This window comes from Camponotus floridanus, unplaced genomic scaffold, assembly GCF_003227725.1.
Source record: "Camponotus floridanus strain SB8 unplaced genomic scaffold, Cflo_v7.5 scaffold67, whole genome shotgun sequence".
NCBI lineage: Eukaryota > Metazoa > Arthropoda > Insecta > Hymenoptera > Formicidae > Camponotus > Camponotus floridanus.
Genome location: NW_020229835.1, coordinates 434,669 through 454,143, shown reverse-complemented (window position 1 = coordinate 454,143; position 19,475 = coordinate 434,669). Strand labels below are relative to the sequence as shown.

The window sequence follows — 19,475 nt, the reverse complement described above, 5'->3', positions numbered from 1 at the left end:
TTTTTTTTTTTTTTTTAATCAATTGCAATTGCTAGCGATTGAACTTTCAACTTGTTATTTATCTCCATTTGCTCGACAATGCATACTAATGCGTACACGTACGACACACAAGTATAAAGGGAGACGTTTCCACGATTAATTCAGTCCTGGTTTGGTTTCCAGCGTAAATAGGATGTGCTTGTGCGATGAATTCTCCGAGCAGTGATAATAATGATACTAATAATCAGTCTGCAAGAATGCTTCCAAGTGAGTATCTCTGTGTCCTGTGGAAGTGGAACTCTCTATATATCGTGTTACCGGTTGTAACAGTTCGTTGCCACCCGCGGACAGGGCAGGTCGAACGTGCTTCAGCATCACATACGTGTCTTCTGTCTAGATGCTATTTTTTTGAATTTTGAATCTCTTCTTAAAAGAGCAGAATATTTTTCTTCTCTCTCTTTGAAAATTGTTTTACAATTATTTCTTATTTTCTACTCATTTTCACCTGTTGATAGCCAGTCGGATTAGACCCATTCTTTCTCGCTGATTAAATATGTAGATTATTATGATGCAAGATTCTCATTGAATTTTATAAGAAATTCCTTTTTGTGTAGATTGTTGACTATGCGAAATCATATATATGTCATTATATCATGAGCGAAGGGGATAAAATTTGAGATACAAAACATATGTTTTTTATTTTCATGCTTAATTACAAATGGATTTTATACGATGCAATTTTTCCTGAAAGTTAGCAGGCGACTCTGTCCTATTTCATTCTTACAATAGTTTCACTCTTTCGGTTTAATCAGTATGCGATAGGATTTATAAATAAAAATCACGAGTAAAAACACTAGTAGTTTATATAAACGCATAGTTACATTATTGTTCTCAACATTCAATAAACAATCAAATTGTTTATTGGTTTGAGTTTAATGTAAAATTGGAAGAAATCATTCTGTATAATGTCATATATATATATAATACTAATAATTGAAAATAATCAGAAAGAATCAGTAACAATCTTTCACGACAGCACATTAAATTGTTAGATTACAGAAATGGTAAGGTTGCAGTATCAATTAAAACTTGGCAGTGGTATCTAATCTTACCATATAAGAAAAAATAATCTTTGAAAAATAATCTCTTTAGAGAGTAAATTGTGAGATGTTGAAGTATATATATATATATATATATATATATATATATATATATATATATATATAACAATAACTTAAAACTAACAAAAATACTTGACATTCAACAAAGCATCCTTACCATAAACTGTATTCCAACAAGATAAAGTGTACTACAATTCATTTTTCTTGGCACTTTAAATCATTATACAAACAAATTCCCTTATCATATAGTGGAAAATTCACATTCAACAAATGTACAAAATCAAAATTAATTTCAAAAACTGCAAATGACGATTTTTCGATACTCTGTTTCAGTCGTTGTACTAATAACATAAATGGATAATATGTACATCGCAGGAGACCAGTTGAAGGGTGATGGTATGCAAACGATACATACACAGAACATGTCCAATTCTGTAATTGAAAGAAACAAAAATATTATAACAAAATTTCCGTTTCCCCTCTACAACAGATTTCATCAAAATTGGCGTATAGGTGTGTAAGTCTTGTTTTATTTTATAAAAATAAAAAATGGGATGCCCATTTATTTGTAGGACTGTTTTAAATTAAATTTAACGCAACATAATTTTACTTTATAGATCCTGAAATGTCGAGGCATTATTGGACCGCATCTTTTTTCTTACCAGTCGGATCGATTTTCATTCTTGGAGTAGTTGTTTTGCTAATGGTAATGTCTACAAATTTATTTGATTTAAGATCATGCTAATGGTAACGTCTACAAATTTATTTGATTTAAGAGATATCAAACTATTTCTTTCTCGCTCTTTATCCAGCATACAAATTGAAATTGAAATCGAAATTGAAAAATTTCAAATGGTGATTGTAGGTATTGTTCAAACGATGTCCACATACGGTAGCCGCGATTGTTGCCGCAATCCTTGCCATCATTGTCATATTGACAGCTTTAGTGTCACTTAATCATGAGCCAATTTATACTTAATATTGAAGCCAAATAATTACCGACTGTTATATTTAATAATTTTTTTCTCTTTTATATACATTAAACTTTGAGAGTATAGAACTGATCGAATTTTATAACAATTGTATACATTAAATAAATACATACATTACTTACTACTAGGAGTGTTCCCTCATCGTTCTCATTTTAATCATATCTTCGGAAACGCGTTCCGCTGTTTCTAAGTATTTCTCCAGCGTAGAATTTAATCTATCGTAGCTCTAAAATATAAATTGAAGCATATGTATTAAATTGCGACTTGTTATCATGGTATTAATAGATGTTAACTTTAGAAAAAATTTTTTCGTACCTCTATATAAGTGGAGTCTTTACTTAAGTATTCTAATTCATTTAACAATACTTCGATGGTATTAAGCGGCAACCAGGTTGATGGCGCAGTAGCCACCAATGGTGTCTCAAAACCAAAGTGTTCCTTTCCGCTACCTAATGCCGCATTAATATAATCTACAGCCAACTCGCTAGCTTCCACTAATCGGCCGGTATTTAACATGAGACGAAGAAGCTCCGAAGCGTTGCGTTTCTGCAACATTTATGTGGATCTTATATTTTTTTATAAATATATTTTATAAATATATTTTTATAAAATATATATATATATATATATATATATATATATATATATATATACAGGGTGTCAATTAAGTCCCGGGACGGCTGAATATTTTCTCATGTAAGGTATTTTTGAAAAAGGTCAAGGTCATTTCTGAAGTAATTTTCAACGAGGAATTCAACGGTGACCTTCAATTTGACCTTGAGCTTGACCTTCAAGGTTATTTGAAGGTCAAAGTGTTTTTTTTAAATAGGAACCCCTATTTTTAATTGTATATTCTTATAGCTGACCTCGAGAGCTTTCCAAAACACTATAATAAAATATTTTTCCCTCAAGCATTTATCGAGTTATGATGCTTCAAATCATTTCTTAATTTTACATAAACCGTAAAATATCTTGTAAAATATTCACTTTTCGATTATTTTACCTTAATACTTTTATGTACAAAATAATGAGAGGAATCAATTGGCGTAAAGAAAACATATAGTTGTTTCGAAAAAAAATATATAATTTGCAATTAACAATTACATATTTTTTCTTAAAAATAACTATGTCTTTTCTTTACACCAATTGATTCCTCTCATTATTTTGTACATAAAAGTATTAAGGTAAAATAATCGAAAAGTGAATATTTTACAAGATATTTTACGGTTTATGTAAAATTAAGAAATGATTTGAAGCATCATAACTCGATAAATGCTTGAGGGAAAAATATTTTATTATAGTGTTTTGGAAAGCTCTCGAGGTCAGCTATAAGAATATACAATCAAAAATAGGGGTTCCTATTTAAAAAAAACACTTTGACCTTCAAATAACCTTGAAGGTCAAGCTCAAGGTCAAATTGAAGGTCACCGTTGAATTCCTCGTTGAAAATTACTTCAGAAATGACCTTGACCTTTTTCAAAAATATCTTACATGAGAAAATATTCAGCCGTCCCGGGACTTAATTGACACCCTGTATATATTTAAATATATATAATATATTTATTATTTAAATATATATATATATATTTTTTTTTTAAATAAAGGAAATAGAGAAAACCCAAAGAAAACTTTTTCATTATTTACTTTATACGATATCAATAACCATTGCGGTAGAAAGGCTCCATCCTGCAATAATTTGCGCGCAACGGCCTTGTGTAATTCACTATTGTCATCTTTTTCATGCTTCAACACAAAGTACTCTAATAATCTCCAAGCGGTATTCGCAATAGTTGTATTAGATATTCCAATATCTAGAGAAGAATATCAATTATCATAAAGCGCTTTCGTAGAAAAAAATCTACACAATAATAATCAGGGTTGGCATGTTTTAAACAATGTGTTTAAAACTGTTTCATTAAAACTTGTTTAAAACAGTGGACACTGTTTTAAACATTTTTGTTTTAAACTGTTTTAAACTACTGTTTAGAACCGTTTAAAATATCGCAAATAAAATATATGATTATTTGGAAAAGAAATTGTAAAAAAAAAACAAACAAAAACTAATAGATGTGTATGTTGCAAAAAAGTTTTTGTTTTACTGTTTTTAGTTTTTTATCTATATTTATGTAACATATAGATATAAAAATATAAATAATAAAATAAAAATGATAAGATGGATATTATTTTAGCAGAATATTTATTTTTGGATATTAAATAACAATCAATATAGTAAAGATTACTTAGAAGATATTGACTGACTTTACATTTTACATTTTAACATTTTAAATTAATAGTACATAACTCATAGCAGATCAGTAATTCTAAAAAAGTTCTTCTTTTAAAAAGAAGAATTGAGGTTTTTTTATTTTTCTTTTTTTTTATTTAAAATTTATGTTGAGAGTTAAGCATGAGGTTACTTAATAAGAATAGGAAAAGAACCAAAGTATTATATATTAAATATTATTAACTAGAACTTTTTTTTAGAACTACTGACCTGTTATGAGTTATATACTATTAATTTAAAATGCTAAAATAAAATGTAGCTTAAAAGTAAGCTTTATTGTATTGATTGTTATTTAATATCCAAAAATAAATATTCTGCTAAAATAATACCTATCTTATCATTTTTATTTCATTATTTATATTTTTAATAGCGTTGTCAATTTTGGCAACGTTATTTACAGTTTAATGCTAGCGAAAAATTTAAATATTTACACCGATCAAAGCTATTAAGTGTTTTTTGCTTGTTTAAAACATGTTTTTTTGCGTTACTTAAAAACACAAATAAAAAAACATTGTTCTACACAAAAAAAAAACGTTTTTTGTTTAAAATAAAAAAAAAAACAAGTTTTTTACCAACCCTGATAATAATATACTAATACTAAATTATTAACTAATGCGTACCAAATATATCATTTTGTATTAACCAGTCCCAGGCATTTGGATCCTCGCGTTGACTCAACTTGATGCATTGAGAAGTTAAACTTTCGAGTACAGAGGCTTTGCTAATTTTAAATTCGTCGCACAAGTGTAGCGCCGTTGTGTACAAACCGGTACTGCACAAAGTGATGATCAGCTCGGATGGTTCTGTAAACGTATAGAGATATTTTCAAGATTAATCTCGAGGCTTCGTTTCTTCATAAAAATAAATTATAATCAAGAGATGCTTACCAGTATGTGCGACTATGTGCATGTCCGAACTGGCTTTCGATATCTTCAATCTCGCGTCCACTATATAATACTCTTTCTTGATATCTTCCAATTCAAGGACCTCGACCTGCTTCTTTATCTTGTAATGCAAGATCTCTTTTCCATCTATGTTTCTCTTCTTTTGCGCGCTCGAGTTGAGCTCGCCGGAGAGATTCTGATCGACAGGTCTTACGATCCATCTATACTTTTCGCTTACATGATGCAAGGCATTGATACACGCCAGTAAACATTGCGCTTGCTTCGCTATGATCGGCGCGGAATGAGGTTCCTGACTTAAACGCATAGCTTGCTCGTACATTACGGATGCGGCTATAAAAATACAGTAAGATATACAGGGTGTTTCAGACCACCCGTACCACCCATTTAAAAACTAGAGAAGTAATTATTTCAAAAAAATAAAAACATTTTCCTTATAAATCGGGTGCGCTCTATCGAATGGTGATATTTTCAATTTCTGGTTCCGGCCGGAAATAGGCGATTCAGACCGGAAGTGCATTTTTTAATGGAATTCCCTATTTTTCATTGCATATTCTTGTAGCTTACCTCAAGAGCTTTCCAAAACACTATAATAAATTATTTTTCCATCAAATATTTTTCGAGTTATGAAGCTTGAAATCATTTCTTAATTTTACATAAACCATAAAATATCTTGTAAAATATTCATTTTTCGATTATCTTATCTTAATACTTGTACCAAATAATGAGAGGAATCAATTAGTGTTGAAAAACACATAGTTGTTTCTAAGAAAAAATATGTAATTTGCAATTAACAATTCCATATTTTTTCTTAAAACAACTGTATGTTTTCTTTACACCAATTGATTCCTCTCATTATTTTGTACATAAAAGTATTAAGGTAAGATAATCGAAAAATGAATATTTTACAAGATATTTTACGGTTTATGTAAAATTAAGAAATTATTTCAAGCCTCATAACTCGAAAAGTACTGCATGGAAAAATAATTTATAGTGTTTTGGAAAGCTCTCGAGGTAAGCCAAAACAATATGCAATGAAAAATAGGCAGTTCCATTTAAAAAATGCACTTCTGGTCTGAATCGCCTATTTCCGACCGGAACCAGAAGTTGAAAATATCAGCATTCGATAGAGCGCACTCGATTTATAAAGAAAACGTTTTTACTTTTTTGAAATAACCACTTCTCTAGTTTTTAAATAGGTGGTACGAGTGGTCTGAAACACCCTGTATACAAGTATAACAATCTACTCAGACAATTAGATGCTTCAAGTTACAAAAACTTACCTTTCCGCATGTTTTGCTTATTGACGTGAAAACTATACAGAAAGTTATAATAATTATTCTCCATAAGATCGACGCTTCTGGCTCTGCCCTCTACTATTCTCTCGAGATCCTCATACATGTCGACGTAGGGGAAGGAAATTAAGTCTATCAACAATTTTTTCTCGAATAACGTTACGACCAGTTGCCGTAAACAGTCCACTCTTCGAGCGGCGTCCGGATTTGCGTTCAAATAGTGGTAAGCTTCCGCGTGGTGACCCAAACCCAGGTGTTGCGCGAATACTATCGAGTGAAGGGTCGGCAAATTCGGATCGTCCGCGTCGGCGGTCGCTATAGCCGTCTCGGCAATCTCTATGATACAATCAGACGCGTTGTGCTCCTCGAACAACTTGATAACCTTTAGATAATAATGGACCAAATCCCTGTTTCTCGATGTTACGTTAGAGTTGAGTAAAGCGTCCACCAAAAACACATCGGTCAAAATTCCGTTGGAAGCACGAAGGAAATTGTCGCACGCCTTTTGCACCTCTCCCATTTCTAATAATGCAACGGCCAGGATAAACTTCCTGGAGGCGCTATTCCACTCACACCACGTGTTCAAAAGTCTCACATACTCTTGAACGAGCAGGAATTGACAACTCGAGAGTAACCATTCGGGGAAGATGAAATTTCCGGATATCGGCCACCTAGTTTCAATTATTTCAGGAAATGTATGTAAAAATATATGATGAATGTTGAATCTCATATACAGGATGTCAGGGCTATCTGTTGCCAAAAAAAGCTCTTGTAGCTTACTTCGAGAGCTTTACAAAACACTATAATAAAATATTTTTTCATCGAGTACCTTTTTTTCAATAATTTCTTAATTTTACATAAATCAAAATATCTAGTAAAATAATCATTTTTCGATTATCTTATCTTAATACTTTTATGTACAAAATAATGAGAGGAATCAATTGGTGTAAAGAAAACATACAGTTGTTTTAAGAAAAAATATGGAATTGTTAATTGCAAATTACATATTTTTTCTTAGAAACAACTATGTGTTTTCTTTACACCAATTGATTCCTCTCATTATTTTGTACATAAAAGTATGAAGGTAAGATAATCGAAAAATGAATAATTTACTAGATATTTTATGGTTTATGCAAAATTAAGAAATTATTCAAAAAGTACTTGATAAAAAAATACTTTATTATAGTGTTTTGAAAAGCTCTTGAGGTAAACTACAAGAGCTTTTTTTTGGCAACAGATATAGCCCTAACACCCTGTATGAAAATTAATACTTACACAAGTTGCGCGATAAGCGTTACATGCGTCAGCATACTATAATGCCAAGGAATTAGAGTCGTTGGATCCATATTCGCCTGGGCCATTAAAATATGAGCGTGTTTCCCACCGCTGCTATGGATAAACAGTTCTAAGAGCGACAGGGATCGATGTTGCCTCTGTCCAACGTTGATTCGCGGATCAACGAGCTTCAACATTGAAAGACGCTGCGAGCTGGACTCGCTGGAAATGTTTCACAATTTTTTTTTTACATGTTTCTTGCATCGACATTTAGAAATATATGAATATAAATTTACACACACATGTACATATATTTCCCATCTATACAGAGTTTCAGACCACCCATTTAAAAACTAGAGAAGTGGTTATCTCAAAAAAGTAAAAACATTTTCTTTATAAATCGGGTGTGCTCTATCGAATGGTGATACTTTCAACTTCTGGTTCCGGCCGGAAATAGGCGATTCAGACCGGAAGTGCATTTTTTTAAATGGAACCCCCTATTTTTCATTGCATATTCTTGTAACTTACCTCGAGAGCTTTCCAAAATACTATAATAAATTATTTTTCCATCAAGTACTTTTCGAGTTATAAACTTTGAAATCATTTCTTAATTTTACATAAACCATAAAATATCTTGTAAAATATTCATTTTTCGATTATCTTATCCTGATACTTTTATGTACAAAATAATAAGAGGAATCAATTAGTAAAGAAAATATACAGTTGTTTTTAAGAAAAAATATGGAATTGTTAATTGCAAATTACATATATTTTCTTAGAAACAACTATGTGTTTTCTTTACACCAATTGATTCCTCTCATTATTTCGTACATAAAAGTATTAAGGTAAGATAATTGAAAAATGAATATTTTACAAGATATTTTATAATTTATGTAAAATTAAGAAATTATTTCAAACCTCATAACTCGAAAAGTACTTCATAAAAAAATAATTTATTATAGTGTTTTGGAGAGCTCTTGAGGTAAGCTACAAGAATATGCAATGAAAAATAGAGGGTTCCATTTTTTAAAAATGCACTTCCGGTCTGAATCGCCTATTTCCGGCCGGAAGCAGAAGTTGAAAATATCACCATTCGATAGAGCGCACCCGATTTATAAAGAAAATATTTTTATTTTTTTGAAATAATCACTTTTCTATTTTTTAAATGGGTGATACGGGTGGTTTGAAACACCCTGTATATATTATTTAAGTGATAAAACTTACAGTAAGGATTGCGAAGGAGTATACGTTGCCGTAGACTCGCAGATCCATGTGACGACATAGTAAGCTTGAGTAAGTACAACGGTTCTTGGCGCTAACGATGATTTCACGGTGTGCAACGAACTCGAGTGAAATATCTCGGGGCGTAGTAATATAAACTGCTGTAAGATCAGTAGATCTCTGCAGATGGAGAATCTCAGAAGCGCTATTTGCGTTATGGTTTCCGCTACCGCGGAAATTCCCAGCTGGCTGCCGAATAGATGATTGACGTTCAACAAGATTCTCGAGGCGTCGTGATCGTTTTCAAATTGCAGCTTATTCGGTTGTCCGAGATCATACGTTAACGCATCGAGCAACATGGCCATGGCACGCGATACGTCCTTGATGCTACTTAGTTTGTGATAGAGTTCCGATTGGAAATCAAAATCCGATAACTGTTGGAGACACACGAGTGATTTTTAGTCAGGAACGAAAAGAAACAACATGTAAGAGCTAATTAAAGAATACTCACCGGATCGTCGGGTTCCAACATCACCTTGGACAATAAATTATCGATTATAATATCTGGACTTCTAAGATGATACAATTCTCTCTCAATTTCAGTTTTAGCCTCCTCGGACAATTGTTCTCCCAATATGACCAACGCGGACATTAGCGTGATTAGATCTTGGCACGTGTCTTCGTCTTGCGATAAGACGGGCGTTGTTTTGAACCGGGATGTGTAGGACTTGTCGTTGCAAAATACCAGGTGTTCTAGAGCTTCCATGGGTCTCAGAAGCGATAAGGATGATTTTTTCAATAACACAATGCCGTAAACACTCGGCAGTAGTAGTAGACCTACGGGACGAGTGCCGTTAGCGTGATACTGAACGACGCACGAATAAAATTTCGACCAGCATCGGTTAGCGATCTCGAGGTAATCCTCATCCATGATCACGTCCGCCTGTATGTCGGCGGAGTCCATCACTTCCGCCTGTATTTCGGCCTCCACCGCCATGCACACTCTCTCCTTCAAGACAGCCGGCGAGAAGGTCATTTCTGCTATTACGTTGGACCTTCTGTAGATGCTAAGCGCTTTCGTGATGTCGACCAACGAGAATTGTCCAGGATGAAAGATGTAATTTATGTAAGCTTGTCTCGGATCGGTTCCAGGATCGGTTACGATATAATCTCTGTCGCGCGCTTGTTCCAAAATTGTGGTCTCCCATTCAGAATTAATGCGTTGCATGCCGTTCAGCGATAATTGCGCGTGCGTAACCGCCACGGCGTCCATGTCTGCCGTTCTCCAGACTGCCCACAACCTGGTCGGCGTGAATGCAAAGTCTACCAGGTGTTGCTATTTAAGAATAATATAAATTTTGTTACGTTTTCTCTTATACAGCGAAATACACGGGAAATACATCGATGAAGGTATACTCACGTCCGGGGCGTATAACGTACATAATCTAACAAACTTGAATATGCCGTTATCTTGGACAGGCTTCAGAAAACTGAACTCGCATCCGCCGCTAAATTTTAAAAACGTTCCAAGATATAACTCATTATCGCTGCCCAGGGCTTTCCTTAAAACATGACCTTGCGCGCCTTGAGACACAATACGATTCTCCACTGCCGCGTCCATCACAGACACACATTGCGTCTTATTACAAGACCATATACGCACGTTACCCCCTCGACATAACGCGAACAAATACGTATCGCTACCGATACTGTGTATAACGAGGGACATGGCAACGTGAGCCTCGGTATTACGGCCTCTAAACGCTGTGGCTATACCGCTCAAGAATTTAGGCACTATCGAATCTTGCTTCAATTCACTGGTGTGTACAAGACCCGTGAGCGTGTCGAGCCTCAGAAGCAATATAGTTGCTGAACTATAGGCAAGAGCAAACAGTGCCTCTTCTTGTGGCAACGTAAGCCACGATGCTGCTGCATGGGGCACCGGAGAATCTACGAGTCAAGTGAAACAATTGAGTAAGTGACCAATATGTAAATAATAGTGACATAATACACAAAATGAATTTATTGTATAATTATATATGTATATAGATATATATACAGGATGTCAGAGCAATCTCTCGCCAAAAAAAAACTTACCTAGAGAGCTTTTCAAAACACTATAATTTATAAAGTATTTTTTCATCGAGTACTTTTCGAATAATTTCTTAATTTTACATAAACCATAAAATATCTAGTAAAATATTCATTTTTCGATTATCTTACCTTAATACTTTTATATACAAAATAATGAAAGGAATCAATTGGTGTAAAGAAAACACATAATTGTTTCAAAGAAAAAATATGTAATTTGGAATTAACAATTGCAAATATTTTTTTGAAACAATTATGTTTTTTTACACCAATTAATTCCTTTCATTATTTTGTACCTAAAAGTATTAAAGTAAGATAATCGAAAATGAATATTTTACTAGATATTTTATGGTTCATGTAAAAATTAAGAAATTATTTCAAGCCTCATAACTCAAAAAAATATATAGTATTTTGAAAAACTCTCGAGGTAAGCTACAAGAGCTTTTTTTGCCAAGAGATTGCCCTGACACTCTGTATATTACTTACTTGTGGTCCCAGCATTGGAAATAATGTGAAACGTATGAGGATCTCTGGCATTTTGTGCAGAAGCTTCGCTAAATATAGATTGTACACTGAGATCTGTATATGTACTCAATAAATTTTCCTGAAAGAAATTATTAATTATGTTATTATTAAAATTATTACCAACAAAATGATTCAAAGAACACGAAGATCAAAATATTCCTGGCCACTTACTTGTTTGTGAATCTTATCAGGGTGAGAAAAGGTAAGTTTGTGAACACTGGAAACGGTGACAATCAGGATAATGACAGAGTTGATTGTCTCGTGAATAGAAATCCCATCCAAGATTGGGGTATCCGTAAATTTGTATCTCACCCGACAGTTGGCAAGATTAATATCCAGACTGTGCTCCACCAATTCGAGTATATCGTGACAAATGCGCCAGTAAATAAAACGGTTGCGAGTGAAATACTTGGACGAGTCTTTGTACGAGTAGCCACCCGCTCTTTCCGGCACCTTTATATCCTGCAACGTACTCTGGCTTCCACCTGCAAAAATAAAATCATTACAATATCTGTTTCTAGTCACAAAAAAAAGCGACTTCTCCTGAAGCCATCAAACTTTATACTCATCACACATTATTAATTTTGTCAAATCATGGGTTTACATTTGACAAGCAATCTCTTGACACCTGTCAGATTTGGCGCTTAATCCTCAAACCATCCAGACGCTAATTTATATAACGGGTGAGTAACAGGTAGACGGAGGTTAGAAAAGTTGTACAAAGGGATGCGACCAGCAAGGGTCGCCCGAGACTTTTCTCGGCGAGCGCTGACGCTCACGTCATCGCCGTGACTAGCTCCTCGAGGCGTCCTTATGTTACATTACGGGAGAAATTTCGATTTGCCGGGCCAGTCACGTGGAGGTTAGGACGTGCTCACCTGTGTTGAGGGTGATCTCCTTCCATTTGTCCGGCAGAGTCTGATCGGGCACGACCTCGCGATATCCCAGCGGGAACTCCACCATGTTCCGGCAATTTTCCAGGAGACGACGCAGGAGAAACTTACGGCGACTCGTTCATTTGCATCACAGAAAACCGCCGGAAATTCGAGCGGGCATCGAACGACTTTTGGCGCTCGTCTCGTGCCTACGTACGCGTCGTGTGTTCGTATGCACGTGTGTGCACCGCTGTATGTGTGGGTATGCACCCGGTGTCCGATTCGCGTTTTTTGTGAAAAAAAGATCACGCTTCTTCGAGGTATCGATGGAACCCTCGAACTGGAATATTCAAAACCGGCCAATCGCGGCGCGAGATTTGCTATTTTTATTTACTATTTAAATAAATATATTTATATAATAATTATACAATAAATATAACATTTTTATAATCATTATATAATAAATATATAATAATAGTTATATATTTATTATATATTTATTATATAATTATTATATAAATATTATAATTATAATTATAATATAATTATAATTATATATATATATTATAATATTATATATATTATAATTATAATTATATAATATATATATATATATATAATTATTATATAAATATTATATAAATATTATATTTATTTAATATTTAAATAAATATATAATAATACTTTACTATTTAAATAAATAATTATATAATAAATAATAAATAATAAATAATAAATAATAAATAATAGTTATATAAAATTATATAATATGTATATATAATAATTATGTAATAAATATAATATTTATATAATAATTGTACAGGGCGTTTCATAAGTGGTGGGCAAAATTTCAGGAATGGATTTCTCATGCTTAGAGAAGAAAAAAAAGCTAATCAATATAGGTCCGGAAATGATTAGTTTTTGAGTTATTAAGATTTTTCTAATAGAAAATTTTGTCTCATTTCTCATCTTAGAACTTGAAAAACATTGTTGATGCCTGTAAAAGGATTTCTAAGATGAGAAATGAAACAAAATTTTGTATTACAAAAAAAATCTTAATAACTCAAAAACTAATCATTTCCGGATCTATTGATTAGTTTTTTTTTCTTCTCTAAGCACGAGGAATCCATTCTTGAAATTTTGCCCACCACTTATGAAACGCCATGTATAATAAATATAATATTTATATAATAAGTATATAATAAATATATATAATAGTTATATAAAATTATATAATAGTTATACAATAATTATATAACAATTATATAATACATGAATACATTTATATAATAATTATATAATAAATATAATATTTATATAATAATTATATAATAAATATAATTATTATATAATAATTATATAACAAATATAATATTTATATTTACATAGATATAAAAATATTTGATTATTTATAGAGATTAAAGCGGGAGATACGTTTTTTCGGTAGCGAGATAAACCGCGATTGTCCAAATTCAAACGTTAATTATCTGATTATCGATATCTCGACATTTCGCGCGGGACACCCGTTGTATTCGGAAAAAAAGCGTCACGTGGAGCACTTGTAGTAGCGTCAGTCGAATGGTCGCGATTGATGCGATGAAACGTCAAATAATTGGTAAATAAATATATATATTAATTCCTCGAACATGGCATATTATTCGAGAGATATCAATGAATTAACAATCAGGAGATGAAGAAATAATATGAAGCGATTGTAATCTTCTTCCTCTGGACAAGTCTCTGATACTTGACATGTGCGAGACGTAACCTGAAACGCTAAACGTCACAGTACGCTAGCTGTCAAAATTACTGGTTCGAGGAAACGAACGATAACACATGAGCTGGTAAGATGAACAAGAAGGTGGTAGTCGCGTTTTACCTCCTGCTAAACGTAATCTTCTCGATCGCGATTGTACTGTTGAACAAATGGCTCTACATCCACACCGGCTTCCCAAACATCACCCTGTCAATGATACACTTTGTCATGACGTTCGTCGGCCTGATAATCTGCGAGAAGCTGGACGTCTTTTGCGTCAAGGACATCGACATCAAGGAGATGCTGTTGATCGCCATGACCTTCTGCGGATTCGTCGTCCTGACGAACCTAAGCTTGGCCCACAATACAGTCGGGACCTACCAGGTGGCGAAGATGCTGACGACACCCTGCGTCATTGTGATGCAAATGATATTTTACAGGAAGCGTTTCAGCACGCTCGTTAAATTGACGCTGATACCGATTACCCTGGGAGTGGTGATCAATTTTTACTACGATATACAATTCAATGTCATCGGCACTGTTTACGCGACACTTGGAGTGCTTGTAACGTCCCTGTACCAAGTGGTACGATTGTTTCTCAATCTGGAAACCGTATCAAAATTTACATATAAATCTAAAATTAAATATAAGAGTGTACACAATTTCATTATACATGTACCGTTATTTTTCTTGCAGATGGTAAACAGAAAACAGAGGGAATTTCAGATGGATCCGATGCAGTTGTTATTTTATCAAGCTCCGTTATCTACTGTTATGCTCTTGATCGTTATTCCAATTTTCGAGCCAGTTGGACAAACGTTCACCCACAATTGGTCACTAATGGATGTAGTATGTTTCCGACAGCTTTTTCAAGTCAAGATTGTGTGCTCTCTTGACTAAATTATCTCATCTTTATGTTTCCAGGTCATGGTGATCTTATCAGGTGTGGTTGCATTTTTTGTGAATTTGACTTCCTACTGGATCATAGGAAAGACCTCGCCTTTAACGTATCCTTATGTAAAATTATTACGAGAAATTTCTAAGCTCGTATATTGCACACTTTAACAAGATATTCAGATATAATATGGTTGGTCATTCCAAATTCTGCCTTCTTTTGTTGGGAGGCTCGCTACTTTTCCATGAAACATTGGCAATAAATCAAGTCATTGGTATAACTTTAACATTAGTGGGAATTATACTATATGCTCACGTTAAAGTATGATCAGCTTTTACGCAATGGCCTCTCTATATGTCAGTAGTTTATATTTAAAATATTTCTCCTCTCTTCCAGATGAAAGACAGCCAGACTGTGATGCCAGAATTTAAAATCAGAGAAACGAAACCTTTGCACAAGGTATGACTCTGTTTCAGGGAAGATATTTGACGGCAGAGAGAAAACCTGGAATTAAAAGAAATTTATCATGGTACTTAATGCATATAAATTTTGTAAGAGTCTAAAGTCTATTACAATAAAGTTTATTTATTATTCCCGAATTTATTCCACAACCTCTTAATTCTAATTAAGATAATAGATGTTATGTATTAAATGCCTATTTAATTCTGACATAAAATTAAATTTCAAATAAAACATTTCAAGTTTTAGCTCTAGTTTTTTTACTGTTAGTCAATTTAATTTAATAAAAATAATTATCTAAAAATAAATAATATATATAAATAAAACAGATAATATATATAAATAAATATATAAATAAAAATAGATAAAAAAATTTTTAAATCGTTAAGTGTTCTTTACCGCGATATTAAGATTAATATCAGAAATCGAGTTGTAGAAGAGCATAAATTGAATGATATAAAAAAATAAAAATAAGCGAAAAAGTGGCAAAAATATGATAGAAGAAAAGGATGTTCAGCAAAATGGGTCGACGTCGCACCTTGGGCTGAGATAGTTGAACTGTATTGAAATTAGCGGCAACTTCAAATTAAGATTACGATTTATCGTTAGCTTTTTCCCAGGTGCACCGGACCCGAGAGCAGACTCCTCGGAAGGCCTTTATATACGAAATCCAGGTATTCACTGCGTTCTCGAGAAACTATTCGTCCCAAGAGACATCTAGTTTCCGGAAAGTGTATTAATCGCTAGACAGCTTGCGAGCATCGTTCGATATTAATCATCTCTTGCCGATATATTTTCGACACCCGATATATAAATGCATTTTTGTCTTTCGAACTTTCTCTTTAATTTCATCGAAAAGCGATAAAAAATATATTTATGAAGCCAGGAGCGATAAATTCCACGAGCTTGAGCTTCGGGGGGGTAACTCGAGGCAAAGCTCGGCGTTTGATTTCCGCCAATCACGAGCGACGTAACAACGGTGGTGGGGGAAGCTGTATCAATCAAACAGGCGTAGCTAGCAACGTGTTCGTCATCGTGGTACTTTGTTTCGCTCCTTTTTGCCGTGGAAAACCGCGATGAAGATCGAGGAGGTGAAGAGCACCGCCAAGACCCAGAGGATCTCCGCTCACACGCACATCAAGGGGCTGGGGCTCGATGAGAAGGGCACAGCCATCCAAAATGCAGCCGGTCTCGTCGGCCAGGAAATGGCACGAGAGGTTAGTATCTTCTCAGAGAGACGATTTTTGATGTAGGAATTGTATCATGTTACATGCACGTCGGTTTGTCCTCTGGATATAAATAAAATTAATAAATATAATAAATATATAAATATAATAAATATTAAATATATAATTTAATTTAAATATAAATAAATATATAATTTATTGTTTATATTATTTTTTATATTTATATATAAAAAATAATATAATAATTATTATATGAAATAATATAATAATTATTATATAAATTTATTATGTAATAAATATATAATAAATCTCCTTATCCTAAGCTTTCTCTCTAACATTTTTTCCTTCTTTTATATATTAATGATAAGTATGTGATGAAAATGATTAAATATAGCATTGTCACCCTTACAGGCAGCAGGCATTGTTGTCGATATGATAAAGTCCAAGAGAATGGCGGGACGTGCTATACTGTTGGCCGGTCCACCAGGCACAGGCAAGACTGCGATAGCTCTTGCCATTGCTCAAGAACTTGGTAACAAGGTGCCTTTTTGTCCCATGGTTGGTTCAGAAGTCTACAGTTCGGAAATCAAGAAAACAGAGGTCCTCATGGAGAATTTCAGGAGGGCCATTGGTTTGAGAATCAAAGAAACAAAGGAAGTATATGAGGGTGAAGTCACAGAACTGACACCTATAGAAACGGAGAATCCTATGGGTGGTTATGGTAAAACTGTGTCACACGTAGTCCTTGGATTGAAGACTTCTAAAGGCACAAAACAGTTAAAGCTGGATCCCTCCATATATGAGTCTCTGCAAAAAGAGAAGGTAGAGACTGGCGATGTAATTTACATCGAAGCCAATAGCGGTGCGGTAAAGAGACAAGGTCGGAGTGATAATTTTGCTACCGAATTTGATTTGGAAGCAGAGGAATATGTTCCCTTGCCAAAAGGTGATGTACACAAAAAGAAGGAAGTCATTCAAGATGTGACATTGCATGATTTAGATGTTGCCAACGCCAAGCCGCAAGGAGGACAAGACATAATGTCCATGATGGGACAATTGATGAAGCCTAAAAAAACCGAAATTACAGGTAAATTAAGATATATTATTTACATATTTAATATATCTTCTAACAAATTATTTATGTATTATAGATTTTTTAAATTTAATATATATATATATATATATATTATATATATTAATATATATATATATATATGATATATATATGTTATATATATTAATATATATATATATATATATATATATTGATATGAAAACAAATATATCTATTTAAATTATATATACAATTATATGTACAAATTAAAAAATATATTTAAATTATATATACAAATTATTTTAGATAAATTGCGGAAAGAAATAAACAAGGTAGTAAACAAGTACATCGATCAAGGCATTGCCGAGTTAGTACCAGGCGTATTGTTCATAGACGAGGTCCACATGCTAGATATAGAAACATTTACCTATCTGCATCGCGCGCTAGAAAGCGCTATAGCACCGATCGTCATTTTCGCTACAAATCGTGGCCGTTGCGTGATCCGGGGAACCGAAGACATCATCTCTCCACACGGCATCCCTCTCGATCTGTTGGATCGTCTGCTCATCATCAAGACTCTTCCATATTCCAGACAAGAGATTGAACAGATAGTGAAGCTGAGAGCTGTGACAGAAGGACTTCAAATCGAGGATGAAGCTCTGTCTGCTCTTAGCGAACTCGGCACGAAAACGACTCTGCGATACGTAGTGCAACTTTTAACACCCGCAGCTTTGGCTGCAAAGATTAATGAAAGAACTAGTATCAAGAAAGAGGATGTTGAAGAAGTCAATACACTTTTCTTGGATGCTAAATCATCTGCTAAGATACTCACACAAAATCAAGATAAGTTTATGAAATAAAGACTAGTCTGTTCAATAATAGTTTTTCAAATGTGTTTCAAATTTTTCTTGCATCCGAAACTGTTTTAAACTAAAACTTAAAAAATAATTTGAAAAGTTCTGAAAATATTTTTCTTTAAATATTTTTCCATTATGTTTTACTTTTTCAGTTTTTCAATCGCTCATTTATACTCTAAATAGAGTAATAAGCTTTAGGTGTACATATGATACAGTAATGTTAAATGTATTATTGTGTAGTGAAACAATCTTACTCATATTAGAGTATTTCTCATATGTGATCTATTCTATATAAATATTTTTGTGTGTCAAAGATACAAATAAAAATAGTTCTTATAAAATATATGTATATATATTTCTTTATATTAAATATATTTATTTCTTTATATAAAGATATAAATTATATTGCAATTTATTCTTTATTTAGATTTAAAAATTAATTTTATTTTCGCTTAATTAAATATATAACAAATTATTATAATTAACAAAATCTTGTATATTATACAACGTTTAAAATAGGAGTAGAAACAAAAAATAAATAAATAAACATCATATAATGTTTAATAAATTCTATATTGGATTAGACACACTGAGATATAATTGTGAAAATAATTTTTCACTATTGTATAAGCTAAGGTTAAAGTTCAAGCTGTGTAATCAAGAATTGTGACATATGATATCGATATACTGTACTATATCAATATTTA

At 33.0% G+C, this 19,475-nt stretch overlaps 3 protein-coding genes and 1 long non-coding RNA gene across 5 annotated transcripts; 3 read left to right on the top strand and 1 right to left on the bottom strand.

The window, feature by feature from the left end:
• The first annotated feature begins 42 nt into the window (after positions 1 to 42).
• Positions 43 to 2,201, top strand: LOC105248636. Its single transcript, XR_002192419.2, has 4 exons — positions 43 to 246; positions 1,434 to 1,613; positions 1,718 to 1,806; positions 1,966 to 2,201. It is a non-coding gene; the product is annotated as an uncharacterized LOC105248636 (long non-coding RNA).
• On the bottom strand, positions 1,349 to 12,926 carry LOC105248643 (nuclear pore complex protein Nup160 homolog). Of its 2 annotated transcripts, none has more exons than XM_020026631.2 (14): positions 12,564 to 12,926; positions 11,857 to 12,170; positions 11,647 to 11,764; positions 10,490 to 11,019; positions 9,581 to 10,405; positions 9,073 to 9,503; positions 7,849 to 8,070; positions 6,562 to 7,244; positions 5,264 to 5,611; positions 4,997 to 5,179; positions 3,737 to 3,903; positions 2,408 to 2,638; positions 2,206 to 2,318; positions 1,349 to 1,532 (listed from the first exon to the last, which is right to left on the bottom strand). In XM_020026631.2, exons 1-13 carry the CDS (start codon positions 12,646 to 12,648, stop codon positions 2,217 to 2,219), a joined length of 4,239 nt encoding a protein of 1,412 aa, XP_019882190.1. In that variant the 5' UTR covers positions 12,649 to 12,926; the 3' UTR covers positions 1,349 to 1,532; positions 2,206 to 2,216. The 2 variants fall into 2 exon arrangements, with proteins under 2 accessions (XP_019882190.1, XP_019882192.1); XM_020026633.2 differs by having other exon boundaries at positions 1,351 to 1,532; positions 2,215 to 2,318.
• Positions 12,927 to 14,103: 1,177 nt separating this feature from the next.
• LOC105248655 (solute carrier family 35 member E3) lies at positions 14,104 to 15,796 on the top strand. Its single transcript, XM_011253568.3, has 5 exons — positions 14,104 to 14,901; positions 15,013 to 15,165; positions 15,241 to 15,323; positions 15,394 to 15,532; positions 15,608 to 15,796. The coding sequence occupies exons 1-5, from the start codon at positions 14,410 to 14,412 to the stop codon at positions 15,674 to 15,676; spliced, it is 936 nt and encodes a 311-aa protein (XP_011251870.1). The 5' UTR covers positions 14,104 to 14,409; the 3' UTR covers positions 15,677 to 15,796.
• Positions 15,797 to 16,643: 847 nt separating this feature from the next.
• Positions 16,644 to 18,790, top strand: LOC105248616 (ruvB-like 1). Its single transcript, XM_011253513.2, has 3 exons — positions 16,644 to 16,887; positions 17,269 to 17,944; positions 18,218 to 18,790. Exons 1-3 carry the CDS (start codon positions 16,747 to 16,749, stop codon positions 18,769 to 18,771), a joined length of 1,371 nt encoding a protein of 456 aa, XP_011251815.1. The 5' UTR covers positions 16,644 to 16,746; the 3' UTR covers positions 18,772 to 18,790.
• Positions 18,791 to 19,475: the final 685 nt, after the last annotated feature.

Coding starts and splice junctions, on each gene's coding strand:
- LOC105248643 (XM_020026631.2), bottom strand. CDS start 12,648: ATGGTGGAGTTCCCGCTGGGATATCGCGAGGTCGTGCCCGATCAGACT. Junction 11,765..11,856: donor CTGATAAGATTCACAAACAA/GTAAGTGGCCAG, acceptor AATTTCTTTCAG/GAAAATTTATTGAGTACATA. Junction 7,245..7,848: donor ACGCTTATCGCGCAACTTGT/GTAAGTATTAAT, acceptor AATTGAAACTAG/GTGGCCGATATCCGGAAATT.
- LOC105248655 (XM_011253568.3), top strand. CDS start 14,410: ATGAACAAGAAGGTGGTAGTCGCGTTTTACCTCCTGCTAAACGTAATC. Junction 14,902..15,012: donor TAACGTCCCTGTACCAAGTG/GTACGATTGTTT, acceptor TTTTTCTTGCAG/ATGGTAAACAGAAAACAGAG. Junction 15,533..15,607: donor TACTATATGCTCACGTTAAA/GTATGATCAGCT, acceptor CCTCTCTTCCAG/ATGAAAGACAGCCAGACTGT.
- LOC105248616 (XM_011253513.2), top strand. CDS start 16,747: ATGAAGATCGAGGAGGTGAAGAGCACCGCCAAGACCCAGAGGATCTCC. Junction 16,888..17,268: donor GCCAGGAAATGGCACGAGAG/GTTAGTATCTTC, acceptor TCACCCTTACAG/GCAGCAGGCATTGTTGTCGA. Junction 17,945..18,217: donor TAAAAAAACCGAAATTACAG/GTAAATTAAGAT, acceptor AAATTATTTTAG/ATAAATTGCGGAAAGAAATA.